General features: G+C 43.0%; 1 protein-coding gene across 1 annotated transcript; it reads right to left on the bottom strand.

Annotated features, from left to right (window-relative positions):
* Positions 1-6,916: 6,916 nt before the first annotated feature.
* On the bottom strand, positions 6,917-8,004 carry LOC118892595 (olfactory receptor 1I1). Its single transcript, XM_036847339.1, is given in 4 exon segments — positions 6,917-6,987; positions 6,990-7,074; positions 7,076-7,212; positions 7,215-8,004. Coding segments are annotated over 4 exon segments (1,083 nt in total).
* Between the last annotated feature and the right edge of the window lie 14,548 nt (positions 8,005-22,552).

Raw genomic sequence — 22,552 nt, 5'->3', positions numbered from 1 at the left:
GTTGTCATTCCAGTTGTCCCCACATTGGAGGCTCACATGCATCTGTCATCTTCCAGGATGAGGCAATTGCTGCAGCCTGCACAGTCCTTCTTGGCGGGGAGTCAGTCCTCAGAGGCACCAGGGAAGAGGTGGCTTCCCAGAGATGTCCACTGTGGTGGCATTGAGGAACTAGAGGGACAGAGGGTGGTTGAGTTACCATGAGGCATCTTCCTGAGGCAGGATACGGTATCACCTGGGAGGCAGTCAGAGGGGCAGCATATCTTGGCCAGAGCCTCCCAATGGCCCTTGGAAAAGCCCTGCCAGGCAGCTGTGAAGCTGAAGCTGAGGTACAGCAGGGCCCCCTGTTGCACATGCAGTACCTCCCTTTTATTAGCTCTGCTGGACTTTCTTGCTGGCAAGGCCTCTGTGCAGGCCCTGGCACACATTTGGCAATTAGCTACCTGCAGCCATTTCAAGAGCTGCCCTAGTGCCCAGCTTGCAGGGCCTGGGGGTGCTAGTGTGGCCACCAGGGCCTCCCAGATGCTGGTTGTCCCAGAGGTAAGGAGGCAACCTGGAAAAGAGTGGTCGATCAAATGCGGACAAGAAGCCTGGGGTGGGCAGGGCCAGGCAGAGACCCCGTGTCATTCTTTAGCTCCTCCCTCCTCCCTCCCAGGTCTTGGGCTCTCCTGCACATTCCAAAGGAAGGTCTGGCCCTTGACTGGCTCCTGGGAGGTAGCCTGTAAGCCTCTGGAGTATCCTACCTGGTAGGAATCTCTTTGTATACCTGGGGGCCATGCCAGTTAAGTCATGCTAACAATGCGATTTATAGTGGGGGCCTTGGGCCACACTGTATCAGTTTAACCTCTGGAGGGGCCAGAGACTAACTAAGATGAGCCATGTAGGTGGTCAGCCATGTCTATGTGGCTGTTATGGGCTGAATTGTGTACCCCTTCCAATTCATATGTTGAAGTCTTAACCCCCCAGTACTTTAGACTGTGACTGTATTTGAAGATAGAGTCTTTTTAAAAATTAAAAAAAAATTTTTGGCTGCATTGGGTCTTTGTTGCTGCACACGGGCTTTCTCTAGTTGCAGTGAGCAGGGGCTACTCTTTGTTGCGGTGTGTGGGCTTCTCATTGCGGTGGCTTCTCTTGTTGTGGAGCGCAGGTTCTAGGCGTGTGGGCTTCAGTAGTTGCAGCACACGGGCTTCAGTAGTTGTGTCTCGCGGGCTCTAGAGCTCAGGCTCAGTAGTTGTGGCACATGGGCTTTGTTGCTCCATGGCATGTGGGATCTTCCCAGACCAGGGATTGAACCCATGTACCCTGCATTAGCAGGCGGATTCTTAACCACTTCACCACCAGGGAAGTCCCAGAGATAGTCTTTAAACATGTGATTAAATAAAAATGAAGTCTTTACTCTAATCCAATATGACTGCCATCCTAAGAAGAAGAAATTTGGACACAGACATGTGTGCACACAGAGGGAATATGATGGGAAGAGACAGGGGGAAGATGGCCATCTACAAGCCAAGGAGAGAGGCCTCAGAGGAACCAACCCTGATGACACCTGGATCTTGGACTTCCAGCCTCCAGAACTGTGAGAAAATAAATTTCTGTTGTTAAAGCCACCTAGTCTGTGGTGTGTTGTTATGGCAGCCCTAGGAAACTAAAACACTGGCCAACCCCCAGTGGAAATCCTGGGCAGCAAGACTCAAGGGAGCTACCCTGGTTGGTAGTACACCATGTGTGTTGTCACACATTATTGCTGGGAGAATTAAGCACTGTCCACGTGATACCACAGGGAGGGGACAACTGGAAGCTTGTGCCTGGTCTCTCTTGGACCCTGCCCCATGTGCCTTTTACCTTTGCTGATTTTAATCTGTATCCTTTCCCTGTAATAAACCATGAATATAACAACTTTGCTGAGTTCTGTGAGTCCTTCTAGTGAATCGAACCTGAGTGTGGTCTGGGGACCTCCCACTACACAGATTCATAGAGAAGGAAGTGACTCCCCAAATCTCTGGCAAATGTACATTTGGAAGTAGGAGCTCCCTTTCCAGGACCTTGGGCTCAAGCCTTACTGAATTCTTCCTCATGTCTTGTTGGAAGTGGCTTTCTACCCACTCTGGTAGTACGTTTTGTCCCCCAGAACCCCACATGGGCACAACTTGAACTGTTCCAAGCTGAAGCATGATCTTGGGAAAGTCACCCACCTCAGAGGCCATCCAGCATCATGGTGGAGGGAGGGATCAGGTTTTAGGGTCATACCAGGTTGGATTGCAATTCCTCCCCACCCCACCCTAATCCAGCATGTGACCTTGGGACAATCACTTTCCCTCTATGATCCTCAGTATATGAATCTCTAAAACTGCTTTAAATACCCAATAAAATCCCATATGGAGAGAAAGAAATGTTATTGTACTTTCATACTGTCCAGGGTCATTCTGCTCCTTCAGATCTAGATAAGACTGGCTCAAACCTCTTCCAACATCTTTGCTGAGATTTTGGCAGATCTCTAGATGATTATTTTCTCATGATCTCCTGTTGTTGCTGAATTAAATAGTTTCACTGTAAGCTCAATGTTCCTGGTCTATAGGATGAGGCACTTACTCCTCTCCTTGATTTCATCAGAAACCCACTCACCCAAGGCCCCTGGGTGTGGAATGGGTTTTACTGAAGTTTGGGAGAGTGGAGGCGAAGTTTACGTTGCAACTGCAGCAATTTAACGTTGACTGTTAGACATCTCTGTTCCAACCCAGCCTACCCGACCACCTCGTGTGGCATCCGAGTCTTGCCATCACATTGCCTTCCCATCCATCCATCCATCCATCCATCCATCCATCCATCCATCCTCCCACCCATCCATTCATTCATCCATTTGTTCATTCATTCATTCATTCATTCACTCAACAAGTAAATTTTGAGTGGCTGCTGAGCCCTGTGAACCATGGAGGTATGGCTCCCTCGCTCTCAGCTCACAGTTAAGTGGGTGAAAGAGACATTCATCAAAGAGTCACACAAATGAATGTAAAAATCATTGATATGGTAAGGAGAATGAGGGGATAATGAGCACCTGATGTAGCTGGGATAGGGAGGGGGGTGAGGGGAGGCTTCCTTAAAGTGGGGTTTGCATTGAAATCTCAAAACTGGGGAGGCATTAACTCAGGGTGGGAGTGGAGAGACAGGAGCAGCATATACAAAGATCCTGTGGCCCCATCTTTGTTTATCCCTTCCTTTTCTGATACGGGGATTCAGCTTTCCTCACCTCTCACTTTTTAGTCCCTTTTGGTCTCCCTGCTGCTTGTCACTCCCATCTGTCTATACAAGGGTTTGCAAACTAGGGCCTGAGGGCCAAATCTGGCTCTTGAGCTATGAACGGTTTTTAAATTTTTTAAATGGTTGAAAACAAAAGACTACAGTTCATGAACCAAATTTCATGCTACTTTTGATAATTTCGTTTTGTAATTAAGACTGTCAAACCTAGTGTCCATGAAGGAAGACTTAGTGATAACCATAGGATTAACATGTCCAGTGATACGTAATTTTAGAAAGCCCACATTAGATGGCAGATTTTAGACAGGATTTTCTGGGTTGCAAGTTAACTAGGGTTTTTCTGCAATCGTGGAGCCTAGACAGTTGATACAGAAGGTGGAACCTTCTTCCCGACTTCCTCTTTGTGAGATGTAGTCAAGATATTTTGGTAGTTGTTATATTTGGGAGCACCTGTTGCAAGGTAGCCAGCCATATTAGGAGAGGCAAGTATGTAGGAAGGTTTCTGGGGTGGGAGAGGGGAGGGGAGAAAAGGAGTGGACAAATACCTGTCACTAAAACCCAAACAGCTAGATCCATTTCTGCAATATGTTTTACTTTCTTTAAAACAAACAAACGAAACCCCCTACGTGCTATATTTTATTGCTACAATTTGGGGAAGAGGAATACACAGAAGGTAGATATTAGTTGAGAATCTTTCTGCATCATTTTGATGACTTTAATACATTTTTCAATGCAATGGTTAAAAAAAGTACTATATTTTGTGACATGTAAAATGATGTGAAATCCAAGTTTCAGTGTCAATAAAGTTTCATGGGTGCTCAGCCACGCACCTTCCTCAATGTACTCTCTACCGTGGCTTCCTCGCTATAGCCTCAGAGCTGAGTCGTCATTGCAACAGAGACTGTATGTCCCATAAAGCTGATATTTACTCTCTGGTCCTTTACAGAAAAAGTTTGCTCATCCCTGACCCATGGTATAACTTAGCAGCAGGCTTGTTCGGAAGCACTTGCCCTCCCATACACCTGCTTAACCCTTATCATTGTCCCCTCTGCCCTTTGTCCAATCCCTGTGGTGAGGTCTGACCACAGCTCCCTGCACACTCACTCTCCCCTCACTGTGGGCTCTGTCCCACCAAGAGAACGTTGCACATGCTGTTTGCTCCCAGGGGATGATTACACCGGAGGTGGGTGGAACTGGGCCAGTTCACAGCCAGGATCTGTGTTTCTGAAAAAGAGCAGCTTTTAATCCATTTTGTGAAATGGCACTATCGCCACCTCATGGCCACTTACTCCAACTGTAGCTGCAGTTCTTTCAAAGCATTTGGCATGGACCATCATCCTCTCCAGGACCCTGTCTAGGGCAGGGAAAAATGGAAAATGCCCATGGAAAAATGCCCCAGATATGGTTCGCTCATATTTCTGAACAGATGGCCTATTCAAGTTCCAAGTCTCTACAGCTTCCCTCCATCCCCCATCTATCCCAGTGATCCTCAAACATTAAGGCTCATGTAACTCCCCTGGGGTTGTTAAAATTACGATTTAGTGGTCTGGGATGACGTCTGAGTCTTCATTTCTACCAAACTCCCAATAATATTGATGCCTCTGATTCATGGACAACTTTGAGTATCAGGCTTTACTTTTTCTATAGAAAAGAGGTCAGCAAATCCTTCTGTAAAGGGCCAGATAGTAAATATTTTAGATTTTGCACACCATAGGGTCTCTGTCAAGACTACCCAACTCTGCCTTGTAGCTTGAAAACAGTCATATATGATACATAAACTTATGGGCGTTGCTGTGTTCCCGTAAAACTTTATTTATGGGCTCTAAAATTTGTATTTTATATAATTTCAATCTGTCACGAAATAGTCTTATTTTAAAAAAATTTCCAGGACTTTCCTGGCGGTCCAGTGGTTAAGAATCCATGCTTCTATTGCAATGGGCATGGGTTTGATCCCTGCTCGGGGAACTGGGATCCTGTATGTCGTGTGGCACGGCCAAAAAAAAAAAATTAAAAAAAATTTTTTTACCAACCATTTAAAAATGTGAAAAGCATTTTTAACTTGCAGGCCATACAAAGAACAGGCTGTTGGATGGATTTGGCCCATGGACTGTAGTTTGCAAACCCCTGCTTTAGGCACCGAGTTCTAGACAATATCGTGTGTCATTAAGACCTGGGGCTATGGGATGGGTCCTCTGAATCTTCGCTATGGCTTATTAGCAGCTTCACTTTTCAAGCTTCAGTTTCTTCATCTGCAAAATAAGGAGTTATATTACCTATCTTGTAGGGTTTTTGTTTAAAATTTAATGAGGTAATGTATATAAAGGGCTTAGCCCTGTACAGGGCACATAATAAATCTCAGCTGCCGATATCATTATTGTCATTATTCTGAGACCCAGGAATTGAATCCACGCAGCTTGAATTCTTCAGCTTTTTCTCCAGTTTTAGCACAACTCCCTTAACCAGAACACAGGGTAGGTCATGGACTTGAGATGATATATCTGGGCATGGTCTTTGCATGATGCTGGCCCTTCCTAAACAAACTGTATTAGTTTGTTAGGGCTGTGATAGCAAATTACCACAAACTGCATGGCTTAAACAACAGAAATGTATTCTCTTAAACTTCTGGAGGCCAGAAGACTCACATCAAAGTTGTCAGCAGGGTTGGTTCCTTCTGGGAACTGTAAGGGAGTGTCTGTTCCTTGCCTCTCCCCTAGCTGCTGGTGGTTTGCTGGCAATCTCTGGTGTTCCTTGGCTTGTAGAAGCATCAACTTGATCTCTGCCTCCATCTTCAGATGGTATTCTCTCTAGGTGCATGTCTGTGTCCAAATTCTCCCTTTTTATAGGTCCACCAGTCTTATTGGATTAGAACCTACCCTAATGACCTCATTTTACTTTGATCGCCTCAGTAAAGACCCTATTTCCAGATAAGGTCACATTCTGAGGTACTAGAGGTTAGACATCGACCTTTCTTTTTTGGAGGACACAATTCAACCCCTACCACTAACTCTCCATGAGTTCCAGGCCACCCCATACACTGGTTGCTGATAGCACCGGTAGAATCGTATTGGGTTTGGAGTCAGGTGATGGACATCACAGGAAACACACGGACTCTGGAGCTAATTCAGGGCCAGTGTCCTCCCACTGTGCTCTGCGCACTCCCTGCTTCAGGACCACCTGGAGAGCTTGTTAAGGATGCAGACTCCAGGGTCCAGTGCCAGGCTGTTGAATCACAATACACATGATCCAAATGCCAGCATCTCCTATGTCCCAAGCCGGGGAATGGGGTGGCTTTTTAATGCCAATTATCCCCATGCAAAGTCAGGACCACAAGGCTCCCTGTGAGACTGAGGCTGGGCTGCTGAATCCAATAGCAAGTGACCTAATCTCAACAGATCCTCTCAAAGTCCCCCCCGCCAAGTCACTTAGGAAGCACAGTGATGTAATACATGTGGCCAATACACATTGTCTTTATCAATATTAAAATGAGTGTAGCTAATCTTTCATTCCACTAGGATTATCCATGTAGCGATACTATAAGCCTGATACCCCAGAAAATTTAAGGCTACTTCAAAGTCTTCTCTGCTACTCTGATCTTTGGGGGAAGATAAACCATGGGGAAAATGCACATTCCTTTCCGATAACACTTCGTTCACCTCATATGACACATTTACCAAGTTGCTCTGTGATTATTTATTGACAGGTCTCTAACCCCCACCAGACTCTGAATGCCTTGAGGGCAGAGATGGGATGTATCCCTGTGTCTCAGGCACTGAACAGTGGTCCTGGAACATGGTAGGTGCCGAACAACTATTCTGCCCTAGGACTGAGAGGGGGCTACTTTGCCGACCAGCTTCCTTAGGGCTGCCTTCATGTCCTTGTTCCTTAGGCTGTAGATAAAGGGGTTCAGCATGGGGATGACCACCCCACACATCAGGGCAGCCGCCTTGTCCTTCTGGGAGGAGCGGGAGATGCGGGCTGCAGGTACACAGCGAAGATGGTGCCATAGTATAGTGACACCACGGTGAGGTGTGAGCTGCAAGTGGAGAAGGCTTTCCATTTGACCTGAGCAGAAAGGATCTTGAAGACTGCCTGGAAAATGGAAGTATAAGAGAAGAGGATGCACGTGAGGGAGCTGATGCCCAAGATGATGCCGAAAGGAAAGATCACCGGCTCGTTGGTGTGTGTGTCTGAGCCGGAGAGCTTCGGCAGGGGTATGAGGTCGCAGAAGAAGTGGGGGATTTCAGAGCCGGCACAGAAGGTCAGTTGAGCCATGAGGCAGGTGTGCACAAGGGACCGGAGGTTGGTGATCAGTCACGGACCCCCCACCAGCAGCCCCCACACACGGGGGCTCATGATGGCCAAGTAGCACAGAGGGTGGACAATGGCCGTGAACCTATCAATGACCATCACGGCCAGGAGGAAGCTGTCTATGGTCCCGAACAGGTGGAAGGCATACATCTGGGTGAGGCAGCCTGCAAAGGGGATGGCTTGGCTCTGAGTCCAGAGATTCACCAGCATCTTGGGGACGGTGGTGGAAGACAAGAAGACGTCGACCAGGGACAGGTTGGAGAGGAAGAAGTGCATGGGTGTGTGGAGGTGGGTGTCTGTGATGCTGGCCAGGATGGTGAGCAGGTTTCCAAAGATGGTGACCAGGTACGTGAGAGGAACAGCCCAGAGGAAGATCTGATGCTTTGACTTTTCCGAGAGTCCCAGGAGGAGGAATTCTGAGACTGCTGTTCAGTTTTCTGGCTCCATGGACAGTCTGTGTCTACTGTGAAAGATAAAAGGGGAGAGGGAAGCGACATAAAGCTGGGAGTCAGAGATGGAGTTCCAGTCTCAGGTCCCTAGAGTCACATAGGTTCTGTGAAAACCCATGGAATCCTTACAGCTCCCTTCTGTGGATTTCTGTTTCCCCGAACAAAACCATCCATGTCCTTCCTTCCTTCCTTCCTTCCTTCCTTCCTTCCTTCCTTCCTTCCTTCCTTCCTTCCTTCCTTCCTTCCTTCCTTCCTTCCTTCCTCCCTCCTTTCTCTTGTAGTTTGTTAATCTATATGGTAGTATTTAAACAATATAATTGCAGTGGCAACTACAATCAGCACAATCAGGTTGGGGATTATTTAAAATAACTCAACTCAACTGAGCAGGAATGTTTCAGCTGGCTAGTGAGTAGCCTTCTGGCCTCAAGAATTCAGCATACTGGGACAGCATTCAGTATATTTTCAGGGGAAACAGAGATATTGGGTGACCCCAGAAAGCTGGTTAAGTGGAAGTTTTATTATTTTTACTTATTTATTTTTGGCTGTATTTGGTCTTCGTTGCTGCACGTGGGCTTTCTCTAGTTGCGGTGAGCGGGGGCTACTCTTCATTGCGGTGCATGTGCTTCTCATTGAAGTAGCTTCTCTTGTTGTGGAGCATGGGCTCTAGGTGCATGGGCTTCAGTAGTTGTGGCACGCGGGCTCAGTAGTTGTGGCTCGTGGGTTCTAGAGCACAGGCTCAGTAGTTGTGGCGCAAAGGCTTAGTTGCTCCGCAGCATGTGGGATCTTCCCGGACCAGGGCTCGAACCCGTGTCTCCTGCATTGGCAGGCGGATTCTTAACCACTGCGCCACCAGGGAAGTCCATAAGTGGAAGTTTTAAAGAGAGCTTTTGCAGTAAGAAAAGAATATCTGGAGATTTAAAGCTAATGGCGTTTTGGAAGTATATTTGCTCTCAGCAGTAGCTTCACAGGACAAGAAAATTTGTATTTTCCTATGTTCTAGACAAACTGTCAGTGCCAAATGAAACAGTTTTGCACCCTCAGTAAAATATACACTGTTGTGTATATCATGTCAAACAGCTGTTCAAAAATTTTATTCAAAATAAAAAGTCCCAGACTCAGCACGGACTATTCAAAGATAAGCTGTTTCCATAACAACGAGAAAGGTGTGATCAAATGCCTACTTGATGGAAAGCAGAATGTGCTATATGTGTATTCATGGAGTTAATATGATGCAGAAAAGCGAGTTTGTAAAATAACATGCTGACATGAACTGATATGAAAATATCGACTAAAGGAATGAACACGAGAGAACAAGGTTTAAAGAAATGCAAACACGTAGGCATGTTTGATACTATTCTCATTCACCCATTTTCAGTTGCTAATGGATTTGATCCTAGTTTTATTTCCCCATCTATTTGGAAAGTCCCCATTATTTATTGGGACTTAGCAGCTTCATATCAAAAGTCCAGAGAAAGCAAATCTTTATTGCATTCATACAAGACCACCAAAGCCAGTTGCATTTGCCTTTCTAAGTCTCCATTTCCCAGTGGGTGTATTTATCCTTCCTTTAAGTTAATGAACATTTACAGAGAACGTGTTGGGTTATAGACACTGTACATGTCTCTATGAAACACAGATGATATAGAAAAAAAATCAACCTGGCATGATTCACCAGGTCCTTGTGAAACCTTAATATTGTCTCTTTCCAGCAACGAGAGGATTTCCCTTTGCTTACCTCATTTCTTACCTGGTTAGGTTCCCAGGTCTTAAAACCAATTACTGACAAGAACACATCAGAGGCATTTAATGACAGTGTCTATAAAGTGTTGAGCCTTCTAAGGAGCCACAGTTTTTAATGTGTGGGTTTCACAACGACTCTGAGAGGGAGATGGTGTTGACCACAACCGACGATAAGAGGACTGGGGCTGGGGGACTTCCCAGGTGGCACAGTGGTTAAGAATCCGCCTGCCAATGCAGGGGACACGGGTTCGATCCCTGGTCCGGGAAGATCCCACATGCTGCGGAGCACCTAAGCCTGTGCGCCACAACTACTGAGCCTGCGCTCTGGAGCCCGCGAGCCACAGCTACTGAGCCCACATGCCACAACTACTGAAGGCTGGGCGCCTAGGGCCCGTGCTCTGCAACAAGAGAAGCCACCGCGATGAGAAGCCTGTGCACCACAACGAAGAGTAGCCCCGGCTCACCGCAACTACAGAAAGCCCGCGCGCAGCAACAAAGACCCAACGCAGTCAAAAAAAAAAAAAAAAAAAGAATGAAATGCCATTTGCAGCAACATAGATGGACCTAGAGATTATCATACCGAGTGAAGTAAGTCAGACAGAGAAAGACAAATATCATATGATATCACTTATATGTGGAATCTAAAAAAAAATGATATAAATGAACTTACCTGTGAAACAGAAACAGACTCACAGTGTTTGAATTGTTTTTTTTCCTGTATTTATTTTAAACTTTTTATTTTATATTGGAGTATAGTTGATTAACAATGTTGTGTTAGTTTCAGGTGTATAGCAAAGTGCTTCAGTTATGCATATACATGTATCTATTCTTTTTCAAATTCTTTTCCCATTTAAGTTGTTACATAATATCGAGCAGAGTTCCCTGTGCTGTACAGTCGGTCCTTGTTTGTTATCCGTTTTAAATTTAGCAGTGTGAGGGCTTCCCTGGTGGCGCAGTGGTTGAGAATCTGCCTGCTAATGCAGGGGACACGGGTTCGAGCCCTGGTCTGGGAAGATCCCACATGCCACGGAGCGGCTGGGCCCGTGAGCCACAACTACTGAGCCTGCGCGTCTGGAGCCTGTGCCCCGCAACGGGAGGGGCCGCGATAGTGAAAGGCCCGCGCACCGCGATGAAGTGCGGTCCCCGCACCGCGACGAAGAGTGGCCCCCACTTGCCGCAACTAGAGGAAGCCCTCGCACGAACCGAAGACCCAGCACAGCCAAAAATAAATAAATAAATAAAAATAAATTTAGCAGTGTGTACATGTCAATCCCAAACTCCCAATCTATTTCTTCCCCCCCTGATAACCGTAAATTCGTTCTCTAAGTCTGTAAGTCTGTTTTCTTTTTTATAAATTTATTTATTTTTTATTATTTTATTTATTTTTGGCTGCGTTGGGTCTTTGTTGCTGCACGTGGGCTTTCTCTAGTTGCTGCGAGTGGGGGCTATTCTTTGTTGTGGTGCGCGTGCTTCTCATTGAGGGCTTCTCTCGTTGCAGAGCATGGGCTCTAGGTGTGTGGGCTCAGTAGTTGTGGTGCACGGGCTTAGTTGCTCCGTGGCACGTGGGATCTTCCCAGACCAGGGCTCGAACCCGTGTCCCCTGCATTGGCAGGCAGGTTCTCAACCACTGCGCCACCAGGGAAGCCCCCCCAACTGGCTTTAAAAAAAAATTCTTATTTTATATTGGAGCATAGTTCATTATCAATGTTGTGTTAGTTTCAGGTGTACAGCAAAGTGATTCAGTGAAACATATATATGTATCTATATATGTATCTTTTTCAAATTCTTTCCCCATTTAGGTTATTACAGAACACTGAGCAGAGTTCCCTGTGCTATATAGCAGTGTGTACACGTCAATCCCAAACACCCTAAGTTTCTCTCCCTTCCATCCTCTCTCTGGTAACCATAAGTTCATTCTCTAAGTCTGTGAGTCTGTTTCTGTCTTGTAAATAACCCAACTGGCTTTTTGATGTCTTAAAAATGTTAACCTTTAAATGTGTAGATACTCTTTTTTTAAAAAAATTAATTAATTAATTAATTTATGGCTGTGTTGGGTCTTCGTTTCTGTGCGAGGGCTTTCTCTAGTTGTGGCAAGCGGGGGCCACTCCTCATCGCGGTGCGCGGGCCTCTCACTATCGCGGCCTCTCCTGTTGTGGAGCACAGACTCCAGACGCGCAGGCTCAGTAATTGTGGCTCACGGGCCCAACCGCTCCGCGGCATGTGGGATCCTCCCAGACCAGGGCTCGAACCCGTGTGCCCTGCATTAGCAGGCAGATTCTCAACCACTGCGCCACCAGGGAAGCCCTGTAGATACTCTTGATTAAGAAAATAGCCATGCAATGAAACAATGAACGCTGTCCCCCAGCCAGGTCCCCATTCCTCCAGTTCTTACCAAGGCCCCTCAATGGATAATCCCTGTTAATGGTTTCTGTGTAACTTTCCAGAAGCTCTACACACACACACACACACACACACACACACACACACACACACACACACACACTCCTTCCCTCACTCTCTATCTCTCCCCACTTTCTGTACATAAAGTAACGCAGTCTAATACTGTTCTACACCTTGTTTTTCTCACATAATTTGTCTTGTTATTTTCATATCCTTAATATTTTTAAAGCTCCTCATTTTCCATTGAACGGATGATGCCATAATCTATGTAACCAATTTTCTGTTGATGGCACCATAATTTTTTGTTTGCTTGTTTGTTTTGTTTGTTTTATTGAAGTATAGTTGATTTACAATGTTGTGTTATTTTCTAGTGTACAGCAAAGTGATTGTTATACATACATGTACATTTGTTTTTTTCAGATTCTTTTCCCTTATAGGTTATTACAAAATATTGAGTATAGTTCCCTGTGCTACATAGTAGGTCCTTGTTGGTTATCTATTTTATATATAGTAGTGTGTATATGGTAATCCCAAACTCCTAATTTATCCCTCCCTGCCTTTCCCCTTTGGTAACCATAAATTTGTTTTCTATGTCTGTGGGACTGTTTCTGTTTCATAAATAAGTTCATTTGTATCATATTTTAGATCCCCCATATAAATGATACCATATGACATTTGTCTTTCTCTGTCTGGCTTACTTCACTTAGTATGGTTATCTGTAGGTCCATCCTTGTTGCTGCAAATGACATTAATTCATTCTTTTTTTATGGCTGAGTAATATTCCATTGTATAAATATACCACATCTTCTTTATCCATTCATCCATCGATGGACTTTTAGGTTTCTTCCATGTCTTGGCTATTGTAAATAGTGCTGCTATGAACACTGGGGTGCATTTATCTTTTCAAATTATGGTTTTCTACAGATGTATGTCCTGGAGTGGGATTGCAGGATCATATGGTAGCTCTAGTTTTTGTTTTTAAAAGAATATCCGTACTGTTCTTCATAGTGGCTGTATCTATTTACATTCCCACCAAGAGTGTAGGAGGGTTCCTTTTTGGAACTACCCTCTCCAGCATTTATTATTTGTAGACTTTTTGATGACGGGCATTCAGACTTGTGTGAAGTGATACCTCACTGTAGTTTTGATTTGATTGCACCGTAAGTTTTGTAACCAATTTGCTATTGATGGATGTTTCCAGTTTTTGCTAAAATGGATACTTTATACACATATTATTTCACACCAGTGAGTGTGTCTGAGCATGAACTCCAGAAGTGGAGTTGATGGGCCAAAGGTTGCTTTTTGATTGATATTACCAAGTTTTTCTCCATAAGAACTGTACTAATTTACAGTCCCCTTTGAGATATGTGAATACCTGTCTTCTCACAGACTCACCAACAATTTATGTTGTCATCTTTTGAATATTGTCCTTGTCACTCTGATACGTGAAAAAATAGTACCTTAGTGTGATTAAAAATAATTAACAGACTTTATTATTTTATTACAGTTTTAGATGTACAGTATAACTGAGCAGATAGTACAGTGAGTTCCATATACCCACCCCCTCTTTCCACCCCTGCATATATAGTTTTCCTTATAAGTAATATTTTGCATTGGTGGGGTGCATTTGTTTTAATTAATTTATCAATATGGATAAATTCCTCAGTATGAATTTTAATTTGCATTTCTCTATGAGTGAGGTGGAAAATCTTTTTAATATATAAATAGAATCTGTATTTTCTTTTCTGTGAACTATCTCTTCAGATCCTTTGCCCATTTTCCGTTTCGTTTGTTGGATTTTTCTTATCAATTTCTAGGAGCTCTTTATACATGAGGGGAATTAGCCATTTGTCTATGATATATATTGCCAATCTCTGATCTCTTAAAAGCTTCTTTCCAGGGTCTCCTTCTTTTTGTCTTCCTTCTTTCTGTATTTTCAGCCATTTTGTTTGTCAGTTGTTTCTCTTTCTGGTTGAGGAAAAATATTTGACAAGGTCAGTGAAGTTGGGGCAAGGAAGCTGTTTACATGTGCCTGGTCTCAGGGTTAAACATGAGAAAACAATTAAACCTTTCCAGTGCTAAGAGAAGCTGCCCCTTAGAGTAACCCCTTGTGTTATTGTGGACAAAGTCTCTCTTTTCTTAGCTTTGACTTGCATTAAAAAGTCCTTCTTTGGTGAAGCCTATTTAATGTCTAGCTGTGAAAGGTAACAAGGAGCTAGGAGCACACTAAGGAGACAGATGCTTAGATAGTTGTGTTACAAAGTGATGAAAGTTTTAATAGAGGTGGCGTGATGCTGTGGAACAAGCCTTGGAATGGATGCAGGATTCACTGCTTACCGTGTGACCCAGAGCATGTCACTTCTCCCCTTCCTCCTCTATAAAATAAGAGGATGGACCAATGTCCTGAACTTGGCTCTCCCAACTCAGAGGCACAGACCTGACACCCGGCCAGAGCACCAAGACCCTGTCAGCCACAGGGCTCAGAAGAAAAGGGAGAAAGAAAGAAAGAAAGAAAAAATAAAATAAAATATATTAAAGTTATTAAAATAAAAAATAAAAATTATTAAAAATTAAAAAATTAAAAAGTAATAAAAAAAGAAAAAAGAAAGAAAGGAAGAAGAGAGCAACCAAACCAGAAAACAAATCCACCAATGATAACAAGTGTTAAAAACTATACTAAAAAAAACCCCAAAACAAACAAACAAACAAACAAACAAAAAACAAACAAAAAACGGACAGACAGAACCCTAGGACAAATGGTAAAAGCAAAGTTATACAGACAAAATCACACAAAGAAGCATATACATTACACACTCACAAAAAGAGAAAAAGGAAAAAAAAATGTATATAAAAAGGAAGAGAGCAACCAAATCAATAAACAAACCTACCAGTGATAATAAACTCTAAATACTAATCTAAGATAAATATAAAACCAGAAACAAATTAGATGCAGAAGGTAAACCCCAAGTCTACAGTTGCTCCCAAAGTCCACCACCTCAATTTTGGGATGATTCGTTGACTATTCAGGTATTCCAGAGATGCAGGGTACATCAAATTGATCGTGGAGCTTTAATCCACTGCTTCTGAGGCTGCTGGGAGAAATTTCCCTTTTTCTTCTTTGTTCGCACAGCTCCTGGGGTACAGCTTTGGATTGGCCCCGCTTCTGCATGTAGGTCGCCTGAGGGCGTCTTTTGGGAAGTCTGAGGTCTTCTGCCAGCATTCAGTAGGTGTTCTGTAGGAGTTGTTCCACATGTAGATGTATTTCTGATGTATTTGTGGGGAGGAAGGTGATCTCCACCTCTTACTCCTCCGCCATCTTGAAGGTCTCTCTGTCACTCTCCTCTTTGAGACAGTTTCCCTGTCTGAAAAGGACCTAGAAAGAATGCTAGATGCTTTATAGCAATGGCACTGCAAGGTGGGTTTTATGATCCCTGTTAATCCTCTGGAAATTGCTTCTCCCTTCTCTGGACTCCCACAGTTCTGCCAGTTTATACTTTGTACAGCTTTTGATTCTTATTCTAGAGACTGAACAGGCAGCTTCATTTTTAGAACTGAAAGCCTGAGTTCTTTATGTCTGTCTCCATCAGGGTCACCAGTGTGGGCACAGAGCTGGTGTCAGGGAGAATTTGTTGAGTAAACAAACAAAAAAATGAACAAATAAAAGAAAGGATGATGGATGCATAAATGGATGAACACTTCTTCAGTTCTGCCCAAACTGGTCAGAGCATCCATTCATGCACGGAGAGGGGAATGAGAGAGAGGGGGCTACGGGAGAGAGGGGAGAGAGAGAAGAGAGAGAGAGAGAGAGAGAGGAGAACCTAATATTTGCCAAATCACTTACTGACTATAGAAGTAGCTTCTCCTTAAAGCCGGCTGTCTCACCACTCTCCTAGCTGCCAACAAGGCTGGGCACCAAGGAGGGGTCAGGCCCTACGTGCTGACCTTGGAGAAAGGGTTACCAGCCCAGGATCTTCCCAGGTTTCTCCTGAGAGGCCTGTCTATAAATTGGGCAACACAGCTGTCTGGGCCTTTATTGTCAGCAAGTTTTTCTGTTGCTCAATAAACTTTATGACAAGAGGGACACACCCTTGATACAGCCTTGGTGAGGACATAGAGCCAAACGCCCAAGGAATGAGTGATGGCAAAGCTTAGCTGATACCCCCGGCTAAGGAGGCTGAGGCAGAGCGTCCGGATTAGCCAGGACTTTTATGCCATTCCAACCACAAAGCACCCAGCAGGTCCAGCTCTTACAGCTATCATTGATCCATCATTTCCATCATTACACCTACTTCCATCCCTTCCATGTTTGACAGTGCATTTAATGCCAACTTCACTTGTTTATTATTGCATCGAGTCCTCAACAGCCCTAAGAGATCAGCATTGTTGCTCCCATGAAGGAACTGAGACTCAGAGGTGAAATGACTGCCCAACCACCAATTGACACAGTTGATATTCAAACCCAGGAGGGTCCAGCCCCAGAGGGTTTGCTCCAGCTGCCTCAACTGATACTTCACTGATGATTCAGTCTCTCTCTTCTCTTCCTCATGACCTTCCTCCTCTATTCTTTTTCAGCTTTAATTTTATTTCACTTTTAAATTCAATTCAATTTACCTTTATTTAAAAATTTTTAAATTTTTACACAATTTTAAAGGTTACACTCCATTTACAGTTATTACAAAGTATTGGCTATATTTCCCATGTTGTACGATATATTCTTTTTTTTTAACATCTTTATTGGAGTGTAATTGCTTTACAATGGTGTGTTAGCTTCTGCTTTATAACAAAGTGAATCATTTATACATATACATATGTCCCCATATCTCTTCCCTCTTGTGTCTCCCTCCCTCCCACCCTCCCTATCCCACCCCTCTAGGTGGTCACAAAGCACCGAGCTGATCTCCCTGTGCTATGCGGCTGCTTCCCACTAGCTATCTATTTTACGTTTGGTAGTGTATATATGTCCATGCCACTCTCTCACTTTGTCCCAGCTTACCCTTCCCCCTCCCCATATCCTGAAGTCCATTCTCTAGTAGGTCTGTGTCTTTATTCCCGTCTTGCCCCCAGCTTACATCCAATAGTTTGTACCTCCTTTCTCCCATACCTATATTGCCCACCCCCTCTCGCCACTGGTAATCATTAGTTTGTTCTCTATATTTGTGAGTCTACATCTTTTTTGTTTGTGGTATTTTTTAGATTCTACATGTAAGTGACATCATACAGTATTTGTCTTTCTCTGTCTGACTTATTTCACTTAGCATAGTGCCCTTATTTTATGTTAACAGCTTTAATGAGATGTAATTCACATACCATACAAGTCACTTGTTTAAAGTATACAATTCGATGGATTGTACTATAGTCACAGAGTTGTGTAACCATCACCACAGTCAATTTTAGGACATTTTTATCACCTCAAAGAGAAACCTTGTACCCTTTAGTTATTGCCCTGAATTCCGCTCTCCCACAACCTCCTATATCCCAACCCTAGGAAACCATTTCTCTACTTTTTGTTTCTGTAAATTTCCCTGCTCTGGACATTTCACATAAATGAAATCATACAATACGTATCTTTTGTTTTTGGCTTCTTTCACTTGGCATAATGTTTTAAAGGTTCATCCAAGTTGTAGCATGTATCAGTATGTCATTCCTTTTTATGGTTGAATTATATTCCATTCTATAGATATACCTCATTTTGTTCAACCATCCATACATTAATGGGTGTTTGGGTTGTTTCCACTTTTTGGCTATTATGAATCATGTTGCTATAAACATTTGCATACAAGTTTTTGTGTAGATGTATGCTTTTATTTCTATTGAGCTTGTACCTAGGATTGGAATATTCAAACAATACTGAAATTATTCAACAAAACTGGAACATTCCTCCCAAATGCTCTAGTTACTGTGGAAAACAGTATGGTGGCTCCTCAAAAAATTAAACAGAATTACCATTTGATCCAGCAATTCCACTTCTGGGTATATACACAATAGAATTGAAAACAGGGACTCGAACAGATGTTTGCACACTGGTGTTCACAGTAGCATTATTCACAATAGCCCAAAGGTGGAAACAACTCAAATGTCCAGTGATGGATGAATGGGTAAAAAATGTGGTATATCCATACAATGGAATATTATTCAGCATTAAAAAGGAGGGAAATTCTGACATACGCTACAACATGGATGAACTTAAAGGACATTATGCTAAGTGAAACAAGCCAGACACAAAAGGACAAATATTGCATGATTCCACTTATATGAGGTGTCTAGAATATTGACATTCATAGAGAAAGAAAGTAGCATGGTGGGTGCCAGGGGCTGGAGGAGGAGGAATGGGGAGTTAGTGTTTAATGGATACAGTTTCAGTTTGGGAAGATTACAAAGTTCCCTAGATGGATGGTAGTGATGGTTGCACAACAATGTGAATGTATTAATGCCACTGAACTGGACACTTGAAAATGGTTAAAATAATAAATTTTATGTTTTGTATATTTTACCACAATAACAAGCTTTTGAAAACTGGAAGCTTCCCATTCCCCCAGTTCTTTTGTTTTGAGATAATTCAGGCACAAGACTGGGCAGTTTTTCTCCAAATCTCCACTTCTGCATTGACTTACACAGTCGTAGCTGTTACATATGTTGGCTCATTCTACCAAATTGTTCTATTACCTGCTTCGTTCACTTAATTTTATGTCTGAGTCATCTTTCCATGTCGGTTCATATAGAACAAACTCATTTTTGGTTTTCTCTTCAAAAACTTTGAATTGCAGAATAAGCTACATGCAGAAAAGAGCACAAAATCATGTGCGTACGTCAATGAGTTTTCACTCACTGAACACACCAGTGCAATTGGGCCCTGATCAAGGAAAAGAATGTGACCAGCTCCCTGCCCCTGAATTTCTTCTCCAGCTTCTTTTATTGTCATCACTCTGCCTCTGCCTTCCCCAAACATTCTTTTGGTATAGAACATTATAGATGAACTTTACCTGTTTTGGGAACTTTATATGAGTGGAATCGCACAGTATACTCTCCTTTGTGTCTGGCTTCATTCAGTCAACATTACGTTTGTGAGATTCAGCTTTTCAAAAATTGAAGTATTAGGACTTCCCTGGTGGTCCAGTGGTTAAGACTTCGCCTTCCAGTGCAGGGGATGTGGGTTTTATCCCTGGTTGTGGGGCTAGGATCCCACATGCCTGGCAGCCAAAAAACCAAAATATAAGGCAGAAGCAGCATTGTAACAAATTCAATAAAGACTTTAAAAATGGTCTACATCAAAAAAATCTTAAAAAAAATAAAAATTGAAGTATAGTTGATTTACAATATTGTGTTAGTTTTAGGTGTACAGCAAAGTGACTCAGTTATACATATATATATATATATATTTCACATTCTTTTCCACTATAGGTTATTACAAGATATTGAATATAGTTCCCTATGCTATACAGTAAGTCCTTGTTGTTTATCTATTTTATATATAGTGGTGTGTAGCTGTTAATCCCATACTCCTAATTTAACCCTCCTCCCTTTCCTCTTAGGTAACCATATGTTTGTTTTCTGTGACTGTGAGTCTGTTTCTGTTTTGTAAATAAATTCATTTGTATTATTTTTTAGATTCCACATATAAGTGATATTATATAGTATTTTCTTTCTTTGACTTACTTCACTCAATATGATAATCTCTAGGTTCATACATGTAGCTGCAAATGGCAATATTTCATTCTTCTTTTATGGGAGATTCAGCTTTTTTTGCATATGTCTGTAGATCTTCAACCTTATCACTTTATTTTTCAATCCTTTTTTCATTAGTGCCCCCCACCAAGAAGCCGTTTTAGACAATTTTCCTAATTGCCCCTCCATGAAATTTAATATCACAGATATACTCTATTTATTTAACCATCTATCTCTATTTATATCTATATTGTATATATATATCTGTGTATTTTTTATTCCCCCCAAATTAATTTTTGCCCTCGTGGAGGTAAAATATTGCTCCCATTGAGGACATATGCTTTCTAGTATTCCACTGTGTGAATATACCACAACTCATGTATCCAATCTATTATTGATGGACCTTTGGGTAGTTTCTAGTGTTTTTTTGAGATTATGAGCTATGGAACTATGCACATCCAGTGCATCCCGTTTAATGAGTATATGTACACATTTCTGTTGGGTATACACTTATAAGTGGGAGTGCTGGATTATAGGGAACGCATATGTATAGTTTTAGTAGCTATTGCCAAACCATTTTCCAAAGTGTTGTACCATTTTTATCCTCCCACCAGCAGTGCATGAGGGCTCCAAATCCATGACAACATGTTACCAAACTCAGGTCCTGCTACTCACCACTCAGAGGCCAATACTCGAGAGACAAGTATTGGTAGGAACGGAAAGGTTGCTTTATTTCAGAGGCCGGCAACCGGGGGAGAAGGTGGACTCATGTCCAAGAACAAACTCACAATTGCCGCTTAGGGGGCAAGAGCTTTTTTTTTTTTTAATATAAATTTATTTATTTATTTTCGGCTGCATTGGGTCTTTGTTGCTGGGCATGGGCTTTCTCTAGTTGCGGCGAGCGGGGTCTACTCTTCGTTGTGGTGCTTGGGCCTCTCATTGCAGTGGTTTCTCTTGTTGTGGTGCATGGGCTTCAGGCACGCGGGCTTCAGTAGTTGTGGCTCACGGGCTTAGTTGCTCCACAGCATGTGGGATCTTCCCGGACCAGGGCTCGAACCCGTGTCCCCCGCATTGGCAGGCAGATTCTTAACCACTGCGCCACCAGGGAAGTGCCGGGGCAAGAGCTTTTAAAGGGGAGTTTCAGGGGTGTTTTGGCAGAGGGACGGGGCAGAGCAGCACAGTCAGCTCTGACAGTCATCTCGAAATCAGGAACGTGGTGGTCTGATCAGTGTCGTCTTGGTTGTTTTAAGTACAGTTTCATCTTCAGTTCCAGGGTTTCTTCCCATTCCTTTGAGGCCAGTTCTTGGAATTGTGTGAAATAGAGCAGCTTATGTCATGGCTACAGTCTGGGCATCATGCAGTCATCTTCCTCCACCTGGTGGGGGCTTCAGTATCTGCAAAACAGCTCTCAGGATATGGCTCAGAATATTATCTATAGCCCTGAGGAATAACTAAAGTTCCTTGACTTTGTTTAATGACTAAACTATTATTATTTTGTCTTGTGTAATGGCTTAGAGTTTAAACTACTACTAAGTTCTAAGGCTAAGGGGGTGCTTACAAACACTTGGTATTTTCCTTTTTTTTTTTTTCCATTTTAGCCATTCCAGTGCATGTGCAACACCATTGGTTTTATAAGCTGCACAATATTCTATAGAATGGTTGTACAGTAATTTGTTTAGTCACCCTCCTGATGATGGACATTTCACGTGTTCCCAATTTTTCACTACGACAAGTAATGCTGCCACTAGCAACCTTGCACGTTCCTCTTTAGGCACAAGATTGAGCCTTTTCTGGAGGAGAGGCTCCTAGAGGTGGAATCAAAGGGCATAGGCATCAAAATTTTTGATAAATTCTGAATTCAAGCTTGCCTTCCCATAAGGCTTTAGCAATTTGCTGAACAATCTTAAACAATATATGAGAGAGTGCCCATTTCCCTGCATCCTCAACAGCACAAGATATTCCCATAAGCCTCAGTTTCTTCATGTGTCAAATGAAGACCTACCTCCTAGGCTGCTGGGGAGATTTCAGAGAGGTATTTTGTATGTAAAGCACCCAACAATGTTAGTTCTTGGCATATAGGAGAATGCTATGTTTGCTTCTTTTCCGTCTCTCCTTCTTCTTCTTCCTAGCTCTCCTCCTCCTTCATTCATTTTACTAAACAAATATTTATTGAGTACTCTGATGCTGGGTTGACATTGGTAAATAAAACGGATGTCGTCTCTCTCTTTGTGAAGATTACAATCTCATGTCATCTCTTTTTCTTCTTCCTCCTGCATTCTCACTGTCACCAACAGCACCCACAGATCTTGCAAAGTGCCTCATTATCCCTAGTACTGTCACAAGTGTTAATTAAAGACCATGTCTCAACCATAAGTTTTCTGGGCATTGGTAGGGCTTGGGGGCTGTTGGGCTGTATGTGAGAAGCCTCCCTTTTCATGTTTCCTCAAAATGACCCAGGTAAGGTCTGACCATTCCAGGAGAGGATAGAACAACACACTGGGGAGGGCACAGACTCATCCACAGAGATTGGGAAACATGTCATCATGTTGTTCTGTGATGGTGTAAAAAGCACACATTGTTCACTGGAAGAGAAACAAAAGCCAGAGAAAGACCCAATCAAACTGGACCCAACATCCAATCCTCATCCCATGCCAAACATTTTAGCTAAGCTATGCTTCTTCTTCCTTCTTGCAATCTTTTTTTAAAATTATGTATTTTTTATTGAACTATAGTTGATTTACAGT

This window comes from Balaenoptera musculus, chromosome 3 (assembly GCF_009873245.2).
Source record: "Balaenoptera musculus isolate JJ_BM4_2016_0621 chromosome 3, mBalMus1.pri.v3, whole genome shotgun sequence".
NCBI classification, from domain to species: Eukaryota; Metazoa; Chordata; class Mammalia; order Artiodactyla; family Balaenopteridae; genus Balaenoptera; species Balaenoptera musculus.
The sequence above is the reverse complement of the archived record's forward strand: the minus strand, read 5'-3'. Positions and strand labels throughout refer to the sequence as shown.